Source organism: Adiantum capillus-veneris, chromosome 5, assembly GCF_014529385.1.
Source record: "Adiantum capillus-veneris isolate H3 chromosome 5, ASM1452938v2, whole genome shotgun sequence".
Classification (NCBI taxonomy): domain Eukaryota; kingdom Viridiplantae; phylum Streptophyta; class Polypodiopsida; order Polypodiales; family Pteridaceae; genus Adiantum; species Adiantum capillus-veneris.
This window is the reverse complement of record NC_140935.1, coordinates 13,172,204-13,193,044: the sequence shown is the minus strand read 5'-3', so window position 1 is coordinate 13,193,044 and position 20,841 is coordinate 13,172,204. Positions and strand designations below refer to the sequence as shown.

The window sequence follows — 20,841 nt, the reverse complement described above, 5'->3', positions numbered from 1 at the left end:
CTAGTAACTATTATAAATAGCATAGTTGTAATCTGTACCACCTTATAGACACAAAATATGGCTACATTATGTGCAATGAAATGGTGTGCTCCTTGTAATCCATGTAAGGAACAAGGTAGGCGTTCTAAAACAATAAAATGAAAACCAAGTAATGTTGTAAGGCCATGAAATTTTTCATGAAGGGACCTTTTTGACAAATCAGAAGCAAAAGTGACTTCGATGCTTCAAATGAAAAGGTCGGTCCAAATCGGTGGAAGAAATGATTTAATTATCGAATCTCTCTTCTTCTCTAAAACTTGAAAGGTAATAAAAATATTTAAATGCTCGATAGGGCAACAGGAGGTTTGTGATGGTTTGTCGTCTTACAAGAAAAACGTGCCTTCATGTCCAAATGTAACTGAAAGAACAAATTGAAACGTGCCTTCAAGTCCAAATGCAACAAATTGGCAGCATCTTTGGCTCCTGTTTTTTTTTTTTTTTTTGGTATAGGAAAAGGCTCCATTTTACTAGTAAAATGGTAGCTCTTTTTAAGTTTTTTTTTTTAAGCGCCTACAAATCTCTCTTTTTTTTTATCCGGTAGTGAGATTAGAGTAAGTGAAAAGTGATTACTACCCCAAGCAAATTCTCGTGAGTGGTGAACATATGGTATCTTCTACCCTTTGTTTGGAAAAACAAGTGCACCTTGCCTTGCAATTACCGCCACTTTTAAAAAAATCAAGAATGCTGGTTGAAAGCGAGAAAAGATATTCCCATCCTGAACCTTAGAAAGTGTAAAGACATACAGCATTATGTCCATTTCTATACAGGCTCCTTCTAGAAAATTTGCACAAAGGAGTTGTGTATGTCTAGGCCCTTAAGACTGGCGAGTGTTATCGAGAGCATTCATAAGTTGAATCCAAGAGAAGCCCAAATCCACATGTGTGTGTGTGTGTGTGTGTGTGTGTGTGTGTGAGAGAGAGAGAGAGAGAGAGAGAGAGTGTGTGTGGGAAGAGGAAATTGATGAGATTCGCCAATGACCGATGCTAGATCTCTTGTGATTCAGCTATCCCAACAAGCCGCCCATTTTTTGCTTAGTCTTTTGCTTGGTTCACATCGATCAACTTAGGACCCCATAGTATATATCTTTGTTTTGTACTCTTGTTAGGTTATTTTGTTATTTTGTTACTCTGACTTTGTATTAGATCCACCACTTTGTGACTTTCGGGTCTCATAGGTCATTATGGCCTTTTGAAGACGTTAATATAACATTTCATTTCATTTCTCACACAAAGGCAGATCATTTGTTGGGGGCATGAGTGCCATCTGATCCTTCGCTCCCCCTCTGAGCTCTCTCTCTCTCTTTCGCTCCCCCACTTTTGGCTTATAGCCCTCATCCCACAAAATGTGACACATGTAAAGGGTCATGGCCTCCGCCATATTATGTTGTAGATTCCGGGCGAAAAAGTAAATTCGCAGTGGCACCCACCTTGGGGCATAGGCTAACCTCTAGAACCCTCGAGGGAACCCTTGAGGGCAAATGTGACTTAGTATTCACTGTGGGGGAGTTGCAAACCTAAGGTAGCTTTGCAATTTGTGAAGAGGAGGAAACACGTGAAAGGTTAAGAGCCCAGGGCCAGACTGGAAAGTGTACCATGTGTGAGGAGAAGAGGAGGGTAGCATGGCCTGAGGAGAGGGGGAATTGGAACTGATTTGAAGCACAAGGGCTAAATGGCAAAATATAGACCTTCTAGAAAGATTTGAAATGTGTGTCCGAAAGGAAGAGAAAATAATCGACCTTGGCGCACTCAATCATCACTACTGATGATACAACTTTTATTGCCTTCTCCCTCCCCCCCCCCCCCCCCCCCCCCTCTCTCTCTCTCTCTCTCTCTCTCAATGGCTGATGAGCTCTTCACTGCACTCAGCTGAGCTCTACTCTCAGCTCCACTGTGGGCGCACATAGCCTCTCTATGGTGGTGACAACTAGGTCGGCTTCAACCTTTTTCCCCTTTCCTACAACGCCCCCTCAGAGCAGCAGGCCTTCCATCCATGACCCTTGAACCAAAACCGCACACCTGCCTGCGCATTTTGCTTGCGAAGATGAGCAAGCCCCTTTTGACATTGTCTCACCACTCTGTGTTGAAATCCGTTGATGTCCTTTCTAAAAGCAAGAAGTGCAGACAAGACACAACAAGTCCTCCAGACGCAGATGATGGTATATTCTACCTACTACTGTAGTAGCAAAAAACAAACAAACAGCTTATTGCAAGGAGAGTATATGAAGGAGAGTTCATATACTCTCGCAGAAGCTTAAGGTATCGCAAATGATACTTAAGGAGGCTCACGGAGTCCCTGAGCAATGCCAACCCTGGTCTAGCCTTGCAAAAACAGGTATATTGAAGCCACAAGCACTTCAGTAGTCGCTCGTCGCCTGATTGAAGCTGCCCCCTTCTTTGTGGTCATGGCTATGGTTGCAAAGTCTGTACTCTCCACATTGTGCGGCAACAATCTTCAACGTCAAGATGCTGAGCACTCCCTGGATGTGAGCTACCATAGTTTCTCTAGCGGCCTCTTGCCTGCTTTGGGTAGAAGCACTAGCCATCTCCACCTCAAGAGGCACACCATCTCACCTTACGACCCTCGGTACAGGTAACCTCTTTCACTCAATACATCATGCCTGCTTTCATTCCTTGTTGCTACTACCTTTATATCACTGAGCAACCATTCAGGTCACATTCATAAATCCTGGCTTGCATTTCATTAGCCTATCTATGAATGTATGAGATAAACAGAAATTCACATATGGACAAGTATGCAGCCCTTCATTTTTTCTGCACTCTCTTTGTAACAGGTGGTGGCAGAATTTCCTCGTAGTTCTGGTAGTATATTCAGCTTGGGTGTCGCCTTTTGAATTGGCATTTGAGAGGGATTTGTCCCACCATTTCGTCCGTGTGGATTATGCAGTTGACACTTTTTTTGCTATAGACATAATCACAACTTTCTTTGTGGCCTACTTGGACCCAACAACATACTTGCTGGTTGATCGAAAATCTCACATTGCTTTACGGTATTTGCAAATGCTTTCCATACATTAATTTTAAGTTCTGTGCTTATGGATGACATTGTGCTAAGAATGAAGAAATTATGCGATATTCATCTCTAAGAATGGTGGCAAAGTAATTTGTTCATTCCATATCTATAACAGGGGGCAGCCTCAAACATATATCTGCATACAATTCTCAGCACCTACAATCCATAAGAACACAAGATCTAAAGGGGTTCTCAATGATCACAATCTGCTTTTTTTTTTTTTTTTTTTTTGGGGGCCGGGGGGGGGGGGGGGGGGGGGGGGGGGGGGGGGGGGGGGGGGCCTCATCACTATATGGCGGGGGGGGGGGGGGGGGGGGGGTTATTGCCCTTTCTTAGATCAAGGATGTGCTTATATCTGCCTTCTTTTTCCCCACCCTCCATGCTTTCGTATGTGTGGGTGTTGTCACCCCATCATTGGCATAAGCTCTTTAAGTTCCTCATCCACATTATCACGATCTTTAATACCGGATATGCGTACATGCATAGACCGCGTCCTTCTCCTTTGTTCTTTCTCCTTTGATGGCTTCCTTGCCGGTGAGTATCTCCCTCTCTTCTTTTGTCATAAGGGTAGCAATAGTGCCTTCTAGAAGAGAAATTTTCTCTGTTCTTCTTCCATCTTTCTCCAAGCTTGCATTTCTATCTCCAATGTCAAAATCCGATGGTTCATGAGCGCAAATTTTGATTAGGGAAGACATTCTCCTTTCCCGGCGCACACACACACACGAGAGAGAGAGAGAGAGAGAGAGAGAGAGAGAGAGAGAGAGACTAAAAGCCAATAAACACAAACAAAACCCTAAAATCAGCAAAAAGAGAACTTATAAAAATAGCCAAAAATACATATGAAGCCTCGTCACTAATTGACACACCCTAAAGGAGGTGGGATCAATGGCCCACATTAGGCGTCGCGAGGCGGGTGCAATCCGGGCTGTCCGATCAATTTTCGAACTAAGTGTGAACTAAGAGTGAACTCGGGACGTATGTGCACCACACCAAACTTGGTGTGAACTTGAGGTGAACTAAGTGTGAGCTTGGCATGAACTTGGGAGGGTATGCACACCACACCAAATTTGGTGTGAACTCAATGTGAACTAGGTGTAAACTCATTTGCGACGATGTGATGTATAAACTTAAGACATACGCACCATTCAATGAACGTGTGACAACTTAGCGTGTGAGCTTGGCATGAACTTGGGAGGGTATGCACACCACACCAAATTTGGTGTGAACTCAATGTGAACTAGGTGTAAACTCATTTGCGACGATGTGATGTATAAACTTAAGACATACGCACCATTCAATGAACGTGTGACAACTTAGCGGTTAGCGTTGATTCCAAGGGGGAGAGAAGAAACGGGTTCAAATCCCGGATCCGAAAACGCGGGAATCCTTATACACTCCCTAGGCAATCCAACGGTCACGATCAACTGGGGATAATGAGCCATTGATCCCACCTCCCAAAAGGAGGTGTCAGTTAGTGAAAGGGGAAAGGGGGGGGGGGGGGGGGGGGGGTACCTGCTCCATCAACTGAGCAAGAGAGAGTGCTTTATTAAAGTCTTCTAGAGGCTGAAGTCAGCCAATGAGATAGGTAGATGCACTATCCGTGAGGACAAAAATACTGAAAAAAAACTTAAGAAAGAGCTACAAAATAAAGTGAGTTGACTGGGGAGGTGGGGCCTCGTGCCTATTTGACACCCCCTTGTCAGGTGGGCTCGACGGTCCATGATCTTTGGATGATGTGGACCGCCCGTTTATTCCCAAGAATAAAAAGATTCTGATCAGGTTTGCCCCCGTGACTTGAACCCACCACCTCCCACACCGGATACGTCGTCTCTCCCATTAAGCTATCAAGCGCCACTTGAAGTGGGGCTGAGAATGTAACAAAATATGGCAAAAGTGACGAGTGGGGATCTTATGGTGTTCACTTGGACTTCACTTTGGAATGGTTGGGGTCACACATTGATCACTTTGGAATAGGTGGGTTCACAAGGTAATCACATCTTAATTGGGAATCACACGAGGATCACTTGATGTTCACATCGAGTTTCCTTGGGGTTCACTTTGATTGTGATCACATGATGATCACTTGGGGATTAATTCGCCATTGGATGGCACAAAACCAATCCTATCGCTCCCAATTAATAAGGAACATTGATCCGAGTTGATAGAAGGGGTGTCAAATAATCACGGGGGAGGTGGGGGCTGGTACATACATGTGTGCGAAATGAGGGGATGCAGAAGCTATATCCTCGGGGAGTACAATCACGATATGCATATATATAGCTAGCCTCATCCGTTCCAAATAAGGGGTGAAGGATATCGTGTATGGGTGGGTCGGGAGTGACAAGTCCATGGAGAATAGCAGCAGCGTCTGAGAAGGCCTCCTCTATCTCCTCGTGTCTGACCTTCTAGTGTTGCATCTAGAGCTCTCTAATTTCTCTTTGATGTACTCTTGTTGCTCAATATGGGGAGTGAGCCTCGTCTATCTCCTCATGTCTGAGCTGCTAGTGTTTCACCCAGAGCTCTCTAACTTCCCTTTATGTACTCTTGTTGCTCGATATGAGAGAGAAGAGAAGAAGAAAAAGAAAAAGAAGAGAATTTTAAACGTCGTAGAGAGAGAGAGAGAGAGATGAAATGAAATGATAAATTAACATCTAGAAAAGGCCAAAATGACCTACGAGACCAACAAGTTACAAACTGGTGAATCTCATACAAAGTCTGTGTGCTGAAAGAAAGACTAACATCCTAAACAAAATCTTGTAGTGAAAGTGAGTGAAAGTGGGGGAAAGACTAGAGGCTGAACTTATTAACGTTCTCTAGAGGCTGAACTTAGCCTATGAGACAAAATTAATGTACAACTATAATATTTCTTCTGTAGTCCCAAAAAAAAGAAGTTGAACGACAAAACTACTAAAATGAATGCTACACTGAAACTGGAAGGGACGTGAGTGACCTTGCAGTGGGCAATTTGTAGCCTGGCTACAGGAACTACCTCAAGGGTCTAGACCAGCCACCCGTTGGCCTTGGCTCAGTCTTACCTTTTGATTCTAGACCAGGTCCACTGATCAAGTACCTCTTGAGAATGGGCCGCTCCACTGGCTAGTGGACTATCTATGCAAAGCGGTAGAGATGGGTGGTGGTAAATTAGTCACCATGGCGGTATCATTCATCGTAGGTCACTTCCTGACGAAAAGTTGCTTTGAATACCATGGCGGTATCATTCATCGTAGGTCACCATGGGCTCAGTTGAGCTTTGAGTGCCATTGTGTGTTGTCTTACTGTTATTCTCTGTCTCATGGTTATAGGTGTGGTTGGGATTGCCATTGTGTCGCGTACTTCTTTGAGAAGGAGACTTTGTGCACACTGCACTGCAAGATACCCACATTGAACACACACCACGTCAGACTTTTCCTTCCACACTCCACACCCTCCTCTAGAAGTGACTTATTAAAGAAGTGAAGTGCACCCGAAGCCTAGGAATCAAACAAAACAAAAAAAATCAAGAGAGTCTCTCTCTATTCTAGACAATAACACTGTGTCTAGGTCTTGCAAGAACCTGTGGGCACTCTTAGTCAAAGTAAAACTGTTGAACAACAAAATGAAAATGAAAAACCAAAAGAATGTTACTACATGCATTCAAAAGTAACTATTTGTGCCCCCCCAAATGTAGCCAGATGACATTATCAAATTTCACGGACACCTTATTATAGCCAAAGAAAACCCTCAGACAGATCGAGCGTCGAGGGGAGAGGATCACTGCTGAACTACACAATGACAATGAGAGACCAGGGGGAATTTACTAAATGCACTCAAAAAAAATTATTTGTGCCCAACACATCTAGCAATATTTCATAATCAAATTCTACAGAACTCTCATTTATAACCAAAGCAAAACCTCAGACAGATAGTGTCAAGGGGAAAGAATAACCCTTATGCTAAGCCAGAGGTCTGCAACTATCCACGTCTCACTGTGAGCACCACCTATAAAATTGGACAACTGCTAATACAATTTTAACATTCATCAGATCGAAAAAACCACTGCTGCAGACAATGCAAATAGTATCGAAATGTCTTGTATAAAAGATTTTATATTCTGGTTTTCCTTTTACTGACAACACCAGTAAGTTGTAAAATCTAGGCTTGTAATCACTTCAGCATGACATTTGTACATGAATGTTTCTTATAAGGTGACCCTGACTTTTGAATGAAGGATTCTTTTGAAAAAATGTGTCTTCTTGGAATCACCCTACGTTCTCGTGTTATGAAAATTTAAACAGATATGTCTCCACCTGGTTGGCATTGGATGTTGCATCCACAACTCCCTTCGAATTATTTCATATTTTTCTGAACGGAAAGCCCGGAACAGGATTAACTTATACTGTACTAAATATGCTACGATTCTGGAGACTTCGACGTGTTAGCAGTTTCTTTGGAAGGTGAGAGTTCAAAAACCTGGGAGTGCCACAAGCACACAATACATGTCTTCAGAAAATCATTTCTGGTATCATGCATTTTACCTGAAATAGGATAATAATAAACCTATTCTTTTGCATTTTGTGCTCTGCTTGACAGGCCTTTTCTTTTACATGAGTACACACATTGACATACCTGATTGTTTTTTTAAATCTTAGAATATTACCTTGGTTGCAGGCTTGAAAAGGATGTGCGCTTCAGCTATTTCTGGATTCGTTGCTTGAAACTACTTTGTGTAAGTTGGGATTGCCCATGATATAAAACTGAAAGTGCTCTCTTTCCTCTCTAACTTTCTAGACAGATGCAACAAATGCCAATGAATTCTTCTATGAGTTTCCAATATGTGTAGCTTCAGAAACAACCTTAACATAGGACTCCATGCTTATAAGGCAAGAAAGGTCGATCCTAAAATTGCAAAGAGATGCACTTGTTAGTAGCTACTTCAACTTAAGAGTGACCCAATTGCAACTATAGTTTTTTGCATGCAGTAAATATGTTACGCACACATTGCACGAATAAAAACAGATAAGGAGCATGTACTTTAACAATAGAAAAGATATTTCATGGACATGAACAGTGATTTCTCCTACTCATGACTCAAACATGGTGCAAGAATAGTCATCATAGTATGAACGTTCAAGGCATACATAGTCATCCCAAATATGAACAGACTTTCTGTAAAGATGGCTGCCAAACCCGGAACCTGAAGCAGCATATGATACCAATATTCTGTATGTTTATATATATATATATATATATATATATGTATGTGTGTGTGTGTGTGTGTGTGTGTGTGTGTATACACACACCCACACACACACCTTCATAAGTTCAGAATAGACCTAACTCACGAATTATAAGAGGGGATAAAACACTCACAAATTATCATGTTTCTCTTTGTAACCAATCTTCTCATTTTCATTTGCTCCCTCATTTTCCTTATCATCTTAAGAATGTTGTGCCCCATAAAGAGATGAATGACACTACAGAAACTACAAGCCGCAACAGAACTTGTATCCTTGGATTTCAAACTCAACTGGAAGTAGCCTATGACCATCCCTCATTGATATCCAAGGTGGCCTCTAACTCCTAAACTCAAATTACCTCTTTCTTTGAGCTTTGAGGTACGAAGATAGAGATTTGTGCATGTAATGACCAATCTCTTCGCACCCAGAGATTTAAGCATCTAACGACTGACTTCTTTGTACCCTTCTCTCGGGATAGTCTACATATCCTGTGTGTCCTGGGGATCTGAGCTGCTTTGCCAACCTCCATTTGAAGGCAGTGTGATGATACTCTAAGCTGACCAATCGCCACCCTTGCACCATGTACCTGGGTCTTCCGTCCCCTGAGATGCCCATGACGCGTTGTCTGTAGTATGCATCTTCGGTGGTAGGGGCTGCCAAAAGTTTTGTCTCAGTACTTTGTTCCTCTCGCTAGGTGAGAGGAGAATGTGCGGGGCATCCCTGCTATTCACTCCCGAGCATCATCTCAGCAGCTACTTCTCGACAAATGGCTTGAACATTGCCCTTCTTTTCTATGTACACCAATCAATTGGATTCAACATGGACGGTGCAGATCTACGCCTACAACACTTCATGTTACAGGCTTGAGCACACGAGCAGCGATAAATCAATAACAACACACGAACAGAAACTGCAAATAATTGAACTGAACTCCAATAGAGATAGAGAGAGAAGAGAAGAGTTGAATGGAACGGCGAAAAGCATCTCCCAAAAGCACTGGCTCCCAAAAATTCGGAACCCAAAGCTGGTCAAAGCTGGCGCTAAAAACTGAAGGCTGTCCGCACCTGCCTCATCAGCATAATTCTGCGATTTGCGGGCTGAGCTGCCACGTCAGCATATTGCCGCAATTTCCGCACTGGGTTTTAGGTCCCTCGGCCGGGCTTCATGAGTTGGGCAGGGTTTGAGTTTTTAAAACTCTAAACCCCTCCCCCCCCCCCCCCCCGGCCCTATGGCCTTCACTTTAAGTTTTCTTGGGTTCAATCATTGTCCTCTCAGCCAGCTCCTCGGTTGGGCACGCCACATCACCAACTCGTGACATTCTCCCCTCCTAAAAGAATTGTAATCGCCCTGGATTACACCTGCAAACAGCCAAAGGACAGAAACCAAATTATCCAGTGGACCTAGCTTACCTTTCTGTTCTTTCCCTGTGACATGTTGGTAGCCCCGCAGGCCTCCCCTGTCCCTTAGAACTTCAATAGAGATAGAGAGAGAAGAGGAGAGTCCACACAGAACGGCGGAGTTCCATCCCCAAACGCACTGGCCCCAAAGAATGGTGCCCCTTTCCGTATTTCTTTATTATTACTTCGCCAAGGTACAACTCCCGAGGGTCCTTCTCCGAGACTTTGCGTCCAAATGCTCACTAAAACGTGGCCCTCTGGGCACACTCATAAGCGTACAATGGATGCCCAAAAGCAGAGCCCCAAAAACTCTCATCCAGAAGCATTACTCCCAAAAGCACTTGCTCCCAACAGTTCTGACCCCTAAAACTGGCGCTGAAATCTGAAGGCTGTCCGTACCTGCCACGTCACCATAATTCCACAATTTGCGAGCTGATCTGCCACGTCAGCAGGCTGCCGCAATTTCCATGCTGGGTTTTAGGCCCCTGGCCGGGCTTCATAAGTTGGGTAGGGTTAAGAGTTTTTAAACTCTCTAGAGTCTAACCCACTAGGCCCTGCAGCCTTAACTTTAAGTTCTCTTGGGTTCAGTCCTTGTCCTCTCAGCCAGTTCCTCAATTGGGCACGCAACGTCACCAACTTATGACACTATATACATTTACAGATGACTTTCTCCGAAACTAATGAAGCCATCTTTGGGCCTCCAAAGGGCCAAGGAAATGACGTTCTTTCTGTTTCTCTCCACACAAAGGTATAGCGACTGCTTATGAGGGTCAGTGGACATCTTTCCCTTGCTACAGTGCTTCTAGGACACCTAGCAGCACTGCATCTTCATCATGTTGGGTAGCACAGAAAATTTGGCTCTGGTTCCTCAGACTCTCTGCATCTAGAGAAGGCAAGCATACTTAAAGCAATGTTGCTTGGAGTACTATCTGGTTGACATTAGAAATTCATAACGAAATACGAGAATGAGAGCATAGTGTTTCAGGAGGTTCTCTACTTTCCAGACGCGAGCCTCATTCCAGCCATTGGACCAGGAAGAGTTTTTTGGACACTTGCTTTATTTGTGGAGACCAATGCACGCTTGGCATTGGTTGCAGGCAGAGACAGGATGCAGCAAAGACGAGAGGCAAACTTTATGTCCCAGCCATTCCTGCCACTGTGCAGAGGTACCCCAGGGCGGAAGTATTAGCCACCTATTTGGCTTTTCTCCACTCCAGCTCAGGTAGCCTAAAGAGGTTCTTTGGGTGTGTCAGATGTGAAGATGCTCTTCTCTCACTGTACTGACATATTACGTATGTTTAATGAGAGAATCCCCTCTGAATGTACTACTGGCTTTTCATCTCCCACAAAAACCACCATTTAGTAGATTGCACTTACTATCTGTATCCAGGCACAGTAATGAAGCTACAAATGATGTGCAATGAAACATTGAGAACAATTTTAGAAATAAACTGTTCCAAGTATAATAATTATTTACACATAGCACATTTTCTCAATTGCAGGTTACCCTTTTGGCAGTACATTGTGCGGGATGTTTATACTACTTACTTGCAGAAAGACACCATGACTCCAACAGAACATGGATTGGAGCAGAGCTGCCAAACTTCAGGCACCACAGTATTTGGATTAGATATGTTTACTCGATGTACTGGTCTATTACAACCCTAACAACGGTTGGCTATGGTGATCTTCACGCTGAAAATTCAAGTGAGATGATATTCGAAATCTTCTACATGCTTTTCAATTTAGGCCTTACAGCTTACCTTATCGGCAACATGACCAATCTTGTCGTACACGTTACTGGGCGAACGCGAAGATTTGTAAGACATATTTCAGAAGGTTGCAGGGATTTTTTTAACAAAGTGTTTTTCTCTTCACATTCTTCTCATTAGTAATGTTTTGCTTTTGATAGAGGGACTCCGTTCAGGCAGTTTCTTGCTTTGCCTTTCGTAACCGTCTACCTCAAAGGTTGCATGACCAGATGATGGACCATATGAGGCTAAAGTTTCAAACCGAGAATCTTCAGCAGGAGGAGACTATGTGTGTCTTACCCAAAGCTATTCGTTCAAGTGTTGCCCAGCATCTCTTCCGTGATACTGTAGATAAAGCATACTTGTTTCGAGGAACTTCATATGACTTCATGCTGCAGTTGGTAAGCATTTTACACAATAATCAGCAATTTTTGTGCTCACAGCACCACAATCCACACAGGTATAAATAATTTTGTAGGTGACAGAAATGAAAGCTGAATATTTCCCACCCAGAGAAGACATAATTCTTCACAATGAGGCTCCCACTGAGTTCTATGTCTTAGTGTCAGGAATGGTGGTAAGCCTTGCCCTTGGTAATTTGAAATTTACAATTGCAGCAGAGCCTCATCAAAAAGTTAATAATGCAATTTTTATGCTCACAGGACCTAATTGCTTATAAAGACGGCACTGAGCAAGTAAGTCAGACCCATTGAATAGCTCTTTAAATTTTCTTGTCTACTCCTTTTACACATATTGTACAATGCAACATTTGAGTAGACTTTCATTCTTGCAATAGATATCCAAACAAACTTTTTTCAAATTTACTACACAATACGTAGCATCTTCGCCCAACTAAAATCTTAAGTTTGTATGTTTTCAAAACGTCCTTGTCCCCCCCCCACACCGTGCCCCAGCTCCCAAAAAGAAAGGGAATAACAAAATAACATTAACTAAGGCACTCTTCTCCCTGTATTGGTACTAGTTCTATGTGACACGTGTTGAGACCTAAAGATTCATGCTATTAACCATGGCTTTTGTTAGCCCCTCGTCGGATCCTTCCTACACACATGACATGACACAAGCCATATTCACACAAAGACAAGCATAGAGAGCAGACATCAAACTCATCTCCCAATCATAGAGCAGATACGGGCTCACCCCCGAGTCTAGGAGCCAACAGGCTAGCCTCTACCACAATGAAATGAATACTCGAAGAGGATCGCCCGGCTGCATAGATCACCTATAGACGCGCGTCAGACGAACCTCCCGACCATAGCCACCATCCGGCAGCACCCCCGTGTTGGGGCTAGCGTCCGAGGATGTAGGCGTGCACATGTAAGACCGAGCATCTCCTACCACCTAGCCTCACCTCCTTGAGATGACCTCGCGCACTCCTAGCCTCACTGGCTAACCACTGGCATTGTGCCAATGGGAATCGATAACTACAAATGAGGCCTTGGCCTCCCTTTCATAAAAGTGGCCGGCCACACCAGCCAGGTTCACACTATGTCCGCCCAGACACCGGACACCCATCCCGACGGTGTCTTAGACTAGATCCCCGATCCTATAAGCGGGAAATAACATCCATTGATGTCCTCATCAACGAAATGGGGATACTAAGCTTTCAAAGCTCTAGCTGATTCCTAAGTGTAGCAAACCTTTCAGATTGATCCTTCCATTTGATTAAGTACTCATCATAAGCTTTTTGGCCGAATGACGGATACGATGATCTAGAACAACCTCTCGTTCTGGAGGAATATACTCACTTTTCATATCTTGCCATACATTTTCCTCAATAGGCACAACAATGTCGACTTCACCTAATTTTTCTTTAAGACAGCTGACTCAAAACACTAGATGTACACTAACATCCGAAGGAAGAGCCAATTTATAGGCAACTTGGCCAAATTTTTCTGTGATCAAGAATGGACCACAAAATCTAGTTGAAAGCTTATAATGTTTCCCAGTTCACATGGTCTTGGTATCCTTGGGTATCTTTAGATAGACCCATTGTCCCACATCTTTTGATTAGCATAAGTGGTAACTCAATCACGAGTTATCCTCAAGGGGAGTCCTAGGAAACTTCCTAGGGGAAGCTTAAACGCCATTGATGCTTAACTTCTCCAAGGGGGAAACTTCCTATGGGGAAGCTTAACCGCCCTTGGAGGGAAACTTCATAGGAAATTTCCCAATAATGGGACAAAAATCATTCGGAAAAATATCTCTCATTCCCTATTCTCCAAAAATCACTTGCCAAATAAATATACTCCACAATGTAAAATCCCTCTTACCATGATGTTCATGCAGAGGGCACTACCATGTCCTAGGGTGGCAGCTCCCAAGGACACCTAAGCTAAAATTTGAAACACACACTAAGCAACTATGTGACTATCACTAGCACCAACCTCCACACACGAGAATCCATGTGCAAATCACAAACACACTTACCATAGATCTTCACCATCGGCTTGCATGTGCCCCCCTTGCTCTCTTGTCTTGCTAGTAGCGTCCCATACCACCCTATGCAAGAGGGTAAAGTGCTTGTAAGGCTAGGCCATCACGACCTCATGAGCTCTAATGGTTTTTTGCACGTTGCCATGACATATGTACGTGCAAAAAGAGGCTTTGATACCAATGTCAATCCCTTGTTGAATCCTTCATGCACGCATGACATGACACAAGCCATACTCACACAAAGACAAGCCTAGAGAGCGGACATCACACTCACCTCCCAACCATAGAGCCAATACAAGCTCACCCCGAGCTTGAGAGCCTGCAGCCAACCAACTAGCCTCTACCACAAGGCTTGGCGTCCATACCATCAAGCCCACACCAAGCGGGTGTGGGTAGAGCTGCCAAGGGCCTAGAGTCCAAGTGTGGTGATCACACAAGATGGCTCACAAATGAGACCTCAGTCCTATTTATGGGACTTCTTAGCCGCCCTCCTTAACCTCCCTTCAACAAAGGGTGCGTTTACATGTAGGTTTGGTTCACACTGACTGGACATAGCTCAAGCGCCCATCCTAATGTCTGAGGACATAACAACTACTTTGTTAATGTGTCTCATATTTTTTTGTATTCATGATCGTGATTCATATGGGTTGAAAGCCAAGAAACAGCAAGTAGGAACTTGGATGCCACACTGTGAATATTAATTGTGACTTGTTTGCTTGCAGAGTTTTGAGACATGGTAAAGGACAATGTGTGGTGGACATGCATGCATGTCATGTCTTGGGAAAAGTTCTCTCCTCTGCTTTAATTAGGCTGAACATGCTTTTCTAGTAGAAGGCAAACATTTGAGGCCATGTTAGTAATGGACACGTTACAAAGAATGCATGAATCTTGAATGAAACATATCTTAGGCACCGTGAGCCCTGGAGCAAAAAATGGAAGTTCTCAAACAGACACTAAAGTGTGCAAATAATAGAAAGTGGGGAGAGGGGCCAACCTTGTCATAAAAGAGGTGGATCCTCTCTTTTAGAAACAAGGCAAATGAAGCGACCTCAATCAAACATCCATTGTAGACCTTGAGGCAAAGACACCCGTTAAGACATCCAAAAACCATCAAAAGAAAAGGATAGGCACGTTCTCTTGAGAAGTTCTATTCTTTCTCTTAGCTACACCAATTTGTGGAAGTACACTTCGAGGAGGACTATAGGGAGCATTAGGTCAGCCAGAACCCTCTAGCATAAATAGCTTGTTACATGTTTGACAGGTAGTATCACACTTTGGTGGGCATCCAGCAACATGAGCATCTAGCTTAGGATAATTCCAAACATGTCAGTCCGACTTATCGATCAAATGCACCACGAGGTTGTGAGATGCAAGCCTCAAATGTAGGTCCAATTTTCAAATCAAATGCACCACTAGGTTGTGAGATACAAGCCTCATAATACCCTAGGATTATGTGTGTGCACATGTGCACATTTGTGAAAATTTGAAGGAAAACTCAATTGACACGCTTCTTGAGATTTAGGGCCACACAATTCGATGTTTTGCTCTCACGAAGCTCGAGCAGGTGCAGTAAACTTAATGGCTGGTTTTCCCTCTCACAATGTGCTGTCATAACCTATGTAATTCGAAGTTTGGCTCACACACAAAGTACACTATGACTTGCATTGTTCTAGGCCCTTAAAACCCCTATAAAAGCAACTCCTTTCGGCCTTAGATTTGCTTGCACCCCAGTTCAGCCCCGCTCCTAGCATTTGCTGTCAGAGATCGCCCCCTCTCTCCCTGGTGTTTTGCTGCAGCCCATGGTACCCTTCCTGCAGCCCATTGCCCACTTCGTCAGCCCATTCTCCTGGCTCCCAAAGGCCTAGGTGGTCTTGTACGGTCGCGTACATTTTGTCCACGACTTGGGGAAGGCTTGAAAGCTATGAGGTAGGGAATGGAGAGCTTGAGAGCAATGCCTCATGAGAGAGCTTGAGGAGAAGCTTAAGAGCTATGAGTTTATGAAGAAGAGGAGGAAAGAGGGTATGGTTCTACAAAGTTAGGGCCTTGAGGCCCTTGAATCTTGAGCTAGAGGAAAGGAGGGAGACAAGGAGGAGCATTATGCATAATGGAGGGAGGGAAGGAGAAAGGGAGAGAGAAAGAAAGTTCTATTGATGTCCTTGTCGAGGCCAAAGCTGGCCTATGGACAAATCAATACATCTTTGATTACAATCCACTTTGGGTATCACCAAAAAAGAAAGGTGCATGTTCCAACTAACTTGAAGGCTTTAATGACTCATGAGAGTTAGATATTACAAATGATAGAATCACTATGTGCATAATGTGACTAGATGTGTGCATGTGTCAAGTCCATGTCTTTCACAAGGGGGGTGTGGTCTTGAAATCTCTGATAATAGCTTTTCCTCCTTTGTAAACTGCCCATTTTCCTTGTTTCCTTGCTTCTCTGAGGCATTGGATTCCTTCTCTAGAGAGAGAGAGAGAGAGAGAGAGAGAGAGAGAGAGATGAAATGAAATGAAATGTTATATTAACGTCTTCAAAAGGCCAAAGTGACCTATGAGACCAAAAAGTTACAATGTGGTGGATCTGATACAAAGTCAGAGTAACAAAATAACAACAAAACAAAACAAAAAAACTATGGAATCCTAAGCTGCTCGATGTGAACTAAGCAAAGTAAGCAACTGGCTAGGATAGCTAAATAGCTAAATCACAGAAGATCCAGCATCGATCGCTGGCGGATCTCATCAATCTCCTCCACGGTCAGTAGTCTGACCGGGCATCGTGCATGCCTAGCCAAAGTGATCCGAATCTTCTGATGCAACCTCCGTCGATGTTGTGTAGTCCTCCGTAGTCGTGGGCGTCTGGATCTCCCCATCTCAATCGCTCGATCGATCAGTGTGCCTATGGTGCGAGACGAATGTGAGCTCTGATGTGGGAGTAGCTCCTCCGGCTGTCCAGTGTCTGCTCTAAAGAAATCTGTGATCCGTCTCTGAGATTGGCTAGCCTCTCCTCTCATCAGGCTATCTCTATGTCTGCGTAGCTCAAGCAAGAACAAACCCAAGCATCTCTGATCCTCGTATCCCATGACTCTGGAGAGTGGTCTAAAACCTTCCCTAAACAAGCGATGGAAGCCGCCTCGTATCTCGTAGTAGACGGGGCAGCATCATGTGTAGTGCAACTCTGTCTCAAGCTTCAGGTCACACAAGGGGCATGTCTTGGTCTCTGATGGTACTCCGTTGTATCTCCCAGTCTCAATCCGCAACTAGTGTGAAGATGTGCATATCTGGCCAATAGCACATCGTATCCCATGAGACAGGTGGGTATCCATGTATCTGGGTCTCGTCACAAAACAGTCCTCCGTAAGCTGGAGAAGATGCTCTCTATAGAAAGCTATCTTCGTGCCCAGCTCCTGTGTTGACTGTTTACATGTCCTCCTAGTGTCTAGCTAAGTCAAGTCCTGGCAGATGAGCCTCGTGATCTTGGACTGTGTAAGAGTGAGAGATGGTGCATCCAGTGAGTACTGGAAGGGTGGCAACTTGTCTATGTTGAACCCATGGCACATGCGCCTGAAACCATGATGTCATCTCCCCATACCAGCATGACGTATCTCCCAGCATGGCTAACTGTCGAGAGGACTCAAGCGCAAGGTGGGCATATGTCTCTAGGAAGTTCCCACATGCAATGAATGAAGGAGGCTGATCTGGTGAGCACCTCAACCACTAGTGGGGGGGCCGCTAGCTCTGCTCGGATATTGGCACGTGGTATTGAAGCCTTGGCTCTAATGAGCCGCGATATCATAGAGACCAGAGGTTTCTAAATGTCCCCCCATCCATCAGTGCGACCCGACCTCCCGTGATGACCCAATGAAGGTCCCCATATCTCAGCTCCATAGAGCAATGCAGAAGCCGCCAAAGTGTCAAAGAGCTAGAGCTTCGTCCGAGGCTCCTGAAATTGAACCTGTGAACACATCCTCTCCAATCTACCCAATGCTGCATGGGCTCTAGTCAATCTGGTCTCTGCTGCTCTCCTCAGTGAAAATGCAGGTCTACTAAAAACCACTCCAAGGTAAGTGTAAGCATTTGTATACTCCACGGTCTCCTGGCCGTATGTGAATGTACTTCTTCATCCACTGTGGGGTGGTATTAAACACCATAACCTTGGTTTTACCAAGGTTGACAGACAAACCACTTTCGTGGGCAAACTTATGCAAAGCATCCAAGTGACGTTGCATCCCCACCGGAGAGTCGAAGATCGACACAATATCATCAGCATATAACAATAGTGGAAACCATGTCCCTGCCAGATGTGCACCTCTATCATCATCGCTCTCAATGTCGTCAGAAACCTCATCCACATACATACCGAATAGAGTAGGAGAGAGCGGGCAGCCCTGCTTCACCCTAATAGTGGAGCGAACCGATGTAGATAGACCCTCTGAGGATACATGCCCCACTACTGACCTGTATAATGCCATGATCCCCCAAATGAGCTCTATGGGTACTCCCATCTCCTGTAGTCTACGCATCAATCTCAGACCGCATCAATCTGGCTCTGGGTACTGTGTCAAATGCTTTGCGAAGTCCACAAAGCTACAATAGATCCGTCTCCCATGTGATTTTCCCTCCTCAATGATGGCTTTGAGTGTCAAGATATGGTCAAGAGTAGAAAAGCCTCTCCTGAACCCTACCTGCCCGGCTACGCTTATCCTCTCCCTCTCTGCCCATCTACTGAGCTGCTGCTCAAGAATGGATGCGTACAACCGTGTCAATGTGTGTCTAATCATGATAGTGCGATAATTCCCAGGCTCCATAGGGTCTCCTGACTTGAAGATAGGTACAATAGTAGATAGGCTCCAAGTATCAGGCAAGCCTTCACACATGGCACAGTTAAACATAACTACTAGAAGCTATGCTAGTAGATCTTTGGCATGCATGAAATGCTCAGCCACTAAGCCATCATGATCATATGCTCTCCCAGTCCTCATCTTGTCAATGGCCTTCTTCACCATCTCAACGGTGAAAAAAGCACATGCGTGTGGGCATGGATCAGGAGGGTCGGGAAGGGGCGTCTGTCCAGGAACTGTGTACAAAGATGAAGCGTACTGCATAGTTACCAGGGAACGTGCTTGGGGGCCTTGGAACGCCGGACGGCATTCTCGCCGGCTGAAAATGCATGACACGTCCCGGAACGGACGGACGTTCCGGATGACTGGCTGTGACCGGAACGGTCGGGCAAGAACGGGACGGAACGGCCGGAACAATCTCTAACGGCCATAAACAGGCAGTGATCAAACGGCTATATGAGGCAGCCAACGGCCAAAAACGGGCAGGGACAGCCAGCAAGAAGGTTATATATTGCCCCCTCTTCCCCCCATTCCTTCACAAATGCATCAAGGTCAAGGCCCTCTCTCCCTTGCTCTCAACTCTCAAGCAATAGTCGGGCCTCAAGGCTCAAGCTCTCAACCTCTCTCTCTAGGGCTAACCCTCAAGGCTCAAGCTCTCTCTCCCTCGGTCTCAACTTTCAAAAGGTGAAGCCTCTCTCTCAAGCTCTCACGGAGTCAAACCTCTCTCTGTCAAGCCCTCTCTCAAGCTCTCTCTCTCTCTAAAACCCTCAAAGATCAAGCTCTCTCTCTTTCACGGATAATCATCTTTATGGTATTTGTCACCTTCAATCTTTTGGTATTGTGGTCACTGCTTTGGCCCCCTTGTAGTCTCGACTCTCATTATGGTATATGTCACCTTTGGTTTTTTTGTAGCGCCTTGGCGGATCTTGTTAGCCAGAATTAAGCGAAAAATGTTATCTCTGACTCCTACTCTTGCAATTATTTGAGAGCTCTAATCTGTAATTACATGTGTTATTGTGTATGGGCATTGTGTTTGTTTAATGTTGTGTATGTACCATCATCCATGGCCGCGGCGCCGCACATCCCAATCAAGTCATAATGAGATTGAATGGTCTTCGAATCGGGTTTTTTGTGGGACTTTAGTACTACTTGTACTCAAACACATAAAGCTAAAAATAGCATTATTTGGGTGTTTTTTAGCCTCCCGTTCCGCGTCGTTCCCGTTCCAGACCCCTTCCCGTTCCCCCTTCCCGCAGGGAGGCCCGTCGCCGTTCCCGTTCCGCGTTCCAGGTAACTATGGCGTATTGGCCCCACGCCTCTGTAGAGGTAATGGCAGGGGGGGAGAGTGCTCATGAAAGAGCCGCCATGCCTCATGTAAGTCCTGACTCAAGAATAGTTGGTATAGATCCTGCTCTAGTCGAGCCAAAAATGCCCTCTTCTTTTGCCGCACTAGGCGTCGAAAGTCAATCTGTGAATGTCTGTGAGTGATGTCCCCCAAAAGCACCTCCCTCTAAAGTCTGGCTCTGGTCTCGCGGTGTAACAAACTTGGACACTCCAAGTCAAGAATCAACCGCGACAGCACCAAATAACCACTTCAAAACAATTCACAGATCACAATAGATTTGCACTGGCCCGGCGGAGTTCCGTGCCTAGAGATATTGGCCCCAAAGACTGGCGCCCCTTTCGGTATTTCTTTTTGTATTAATCAATCATCAAAGTACAAGAGAGCGGTTAGGGTTTCACTCTCAGACTCTGCGTCCAGATGCTCTAAGAAGTGAGGCCCTCACCACTAATTTAAAGGTTACAAGGGATGCCCAAAAGCAGAGCCCCAAAAGCTTTTAAAATCAAAAGCATCAGTTCTCTCTCTCTCTTAGAGAGTCTTTTCTCTTTTTTTAATAAAAAAAAGCAAAAGCAAAATTCGCGTCGCTCATCGTTTTCCAAAAAAAAAAAAAAAAAAAAAATCCGCCTCCGCGATTTCCGGAATTTAGGGTTTTTGGCAAAAATTAGGGTTTGCAGGAATTTTAGGGTTTCTGCTGTCCGCCACGTCATCACTTTGTGACATACCCCCCTCTTGAAAGCATTGTAATCGACCGCGATTACGCCTGCAAAACCGACA

General features: G+C 44.6%; 1 protein-coding gene and 1 long non-coding RNA gene across 11 annotated transcripts in view; one reads left to right on the top strand and one right to left on the bottom strand.

Moving 5' to 3' along the window:
- The first annotated feature begins 1,836 nt into the window (after nucleotides 1–1,836).
- The window catches only part of LOC147456890 (potassium channel KAT3-like), a 52,569-nt gene continuing 33,564 nt past the window's right edge, over nucleotides 1,837–20,841 (top strand). For 2 of the 3 annotated variants that reach the window (XM_086511989.1, XM_086511988.1), the window contains exons 1-8: nucleotides 2,220–2,628; nucleotides 2,831–3,046; nucleotides 7,344–7,502; nucleotides 7,717–7,774; nucleotides 11,185–11,502; nucleotides 11,595–11,834; nucleotides 11,912–12,010; nucleotides 12,096–12,128. In XM_086511989.1, coding sequence (XP_086368115.1) covers nucleotides 2,441–2,628; nucleotides 2,831–3,046; nucleotides 7,344–7,502; nucleotides 7,717–7,774; nucleotides 11,185–11,502; nucleotides 11,595–11,834; nucleotides 11,912–12,010; nucleotides 12,096–12,128 — 1,311 coding nt within the window. In that variant the 5' untranslated portion in view covers nucleotides 2,220–2,440. Of the gene's footprint in view, nucleotides 2,195–2,219; nucleotides 2,629–2,830; nucleotides 3,047–7,343; nucleotides 7,503–7,716; nucleotides 7,775–11,184; nucleotides 11,503–11,594; nucleotides 11,835–11,911; nucleotides 12,011–12,095; nucleotides 12,129–20,841 lie in introns of those variants that run through there. The other variant, XM_086511990.1, reaches the window with a different exon arrangement.
- LOC147456889 (uncharacterized) overlaps nucleotides 5,280–20,841 on the bottom strand; it is a 55,464-nt gene continuing 39,902 nt past the window's right edge. For 7 of the 8 annotated variants that reach the window (XR_015188051.1, XR_015188053.1, XR_015188046.1 and 4 more), the window contains 2 exons: nucleotides 7,706–7,944; nucleotides 7,382–7,518 (listed from right to left, as the gene is read on the bottom strand). This is a non-coding gene — a long non-coding RNA (uncharacterized LOC147456889). Of the gene's footprint in view, nucleotides 6,435–7,381; nucleotides 7,519–7,705; nucleotides 7,945–20,841 lie in introns of those variants that run through there. The other variant, XR_015188050.1, reaches the window with a different exon arrangement.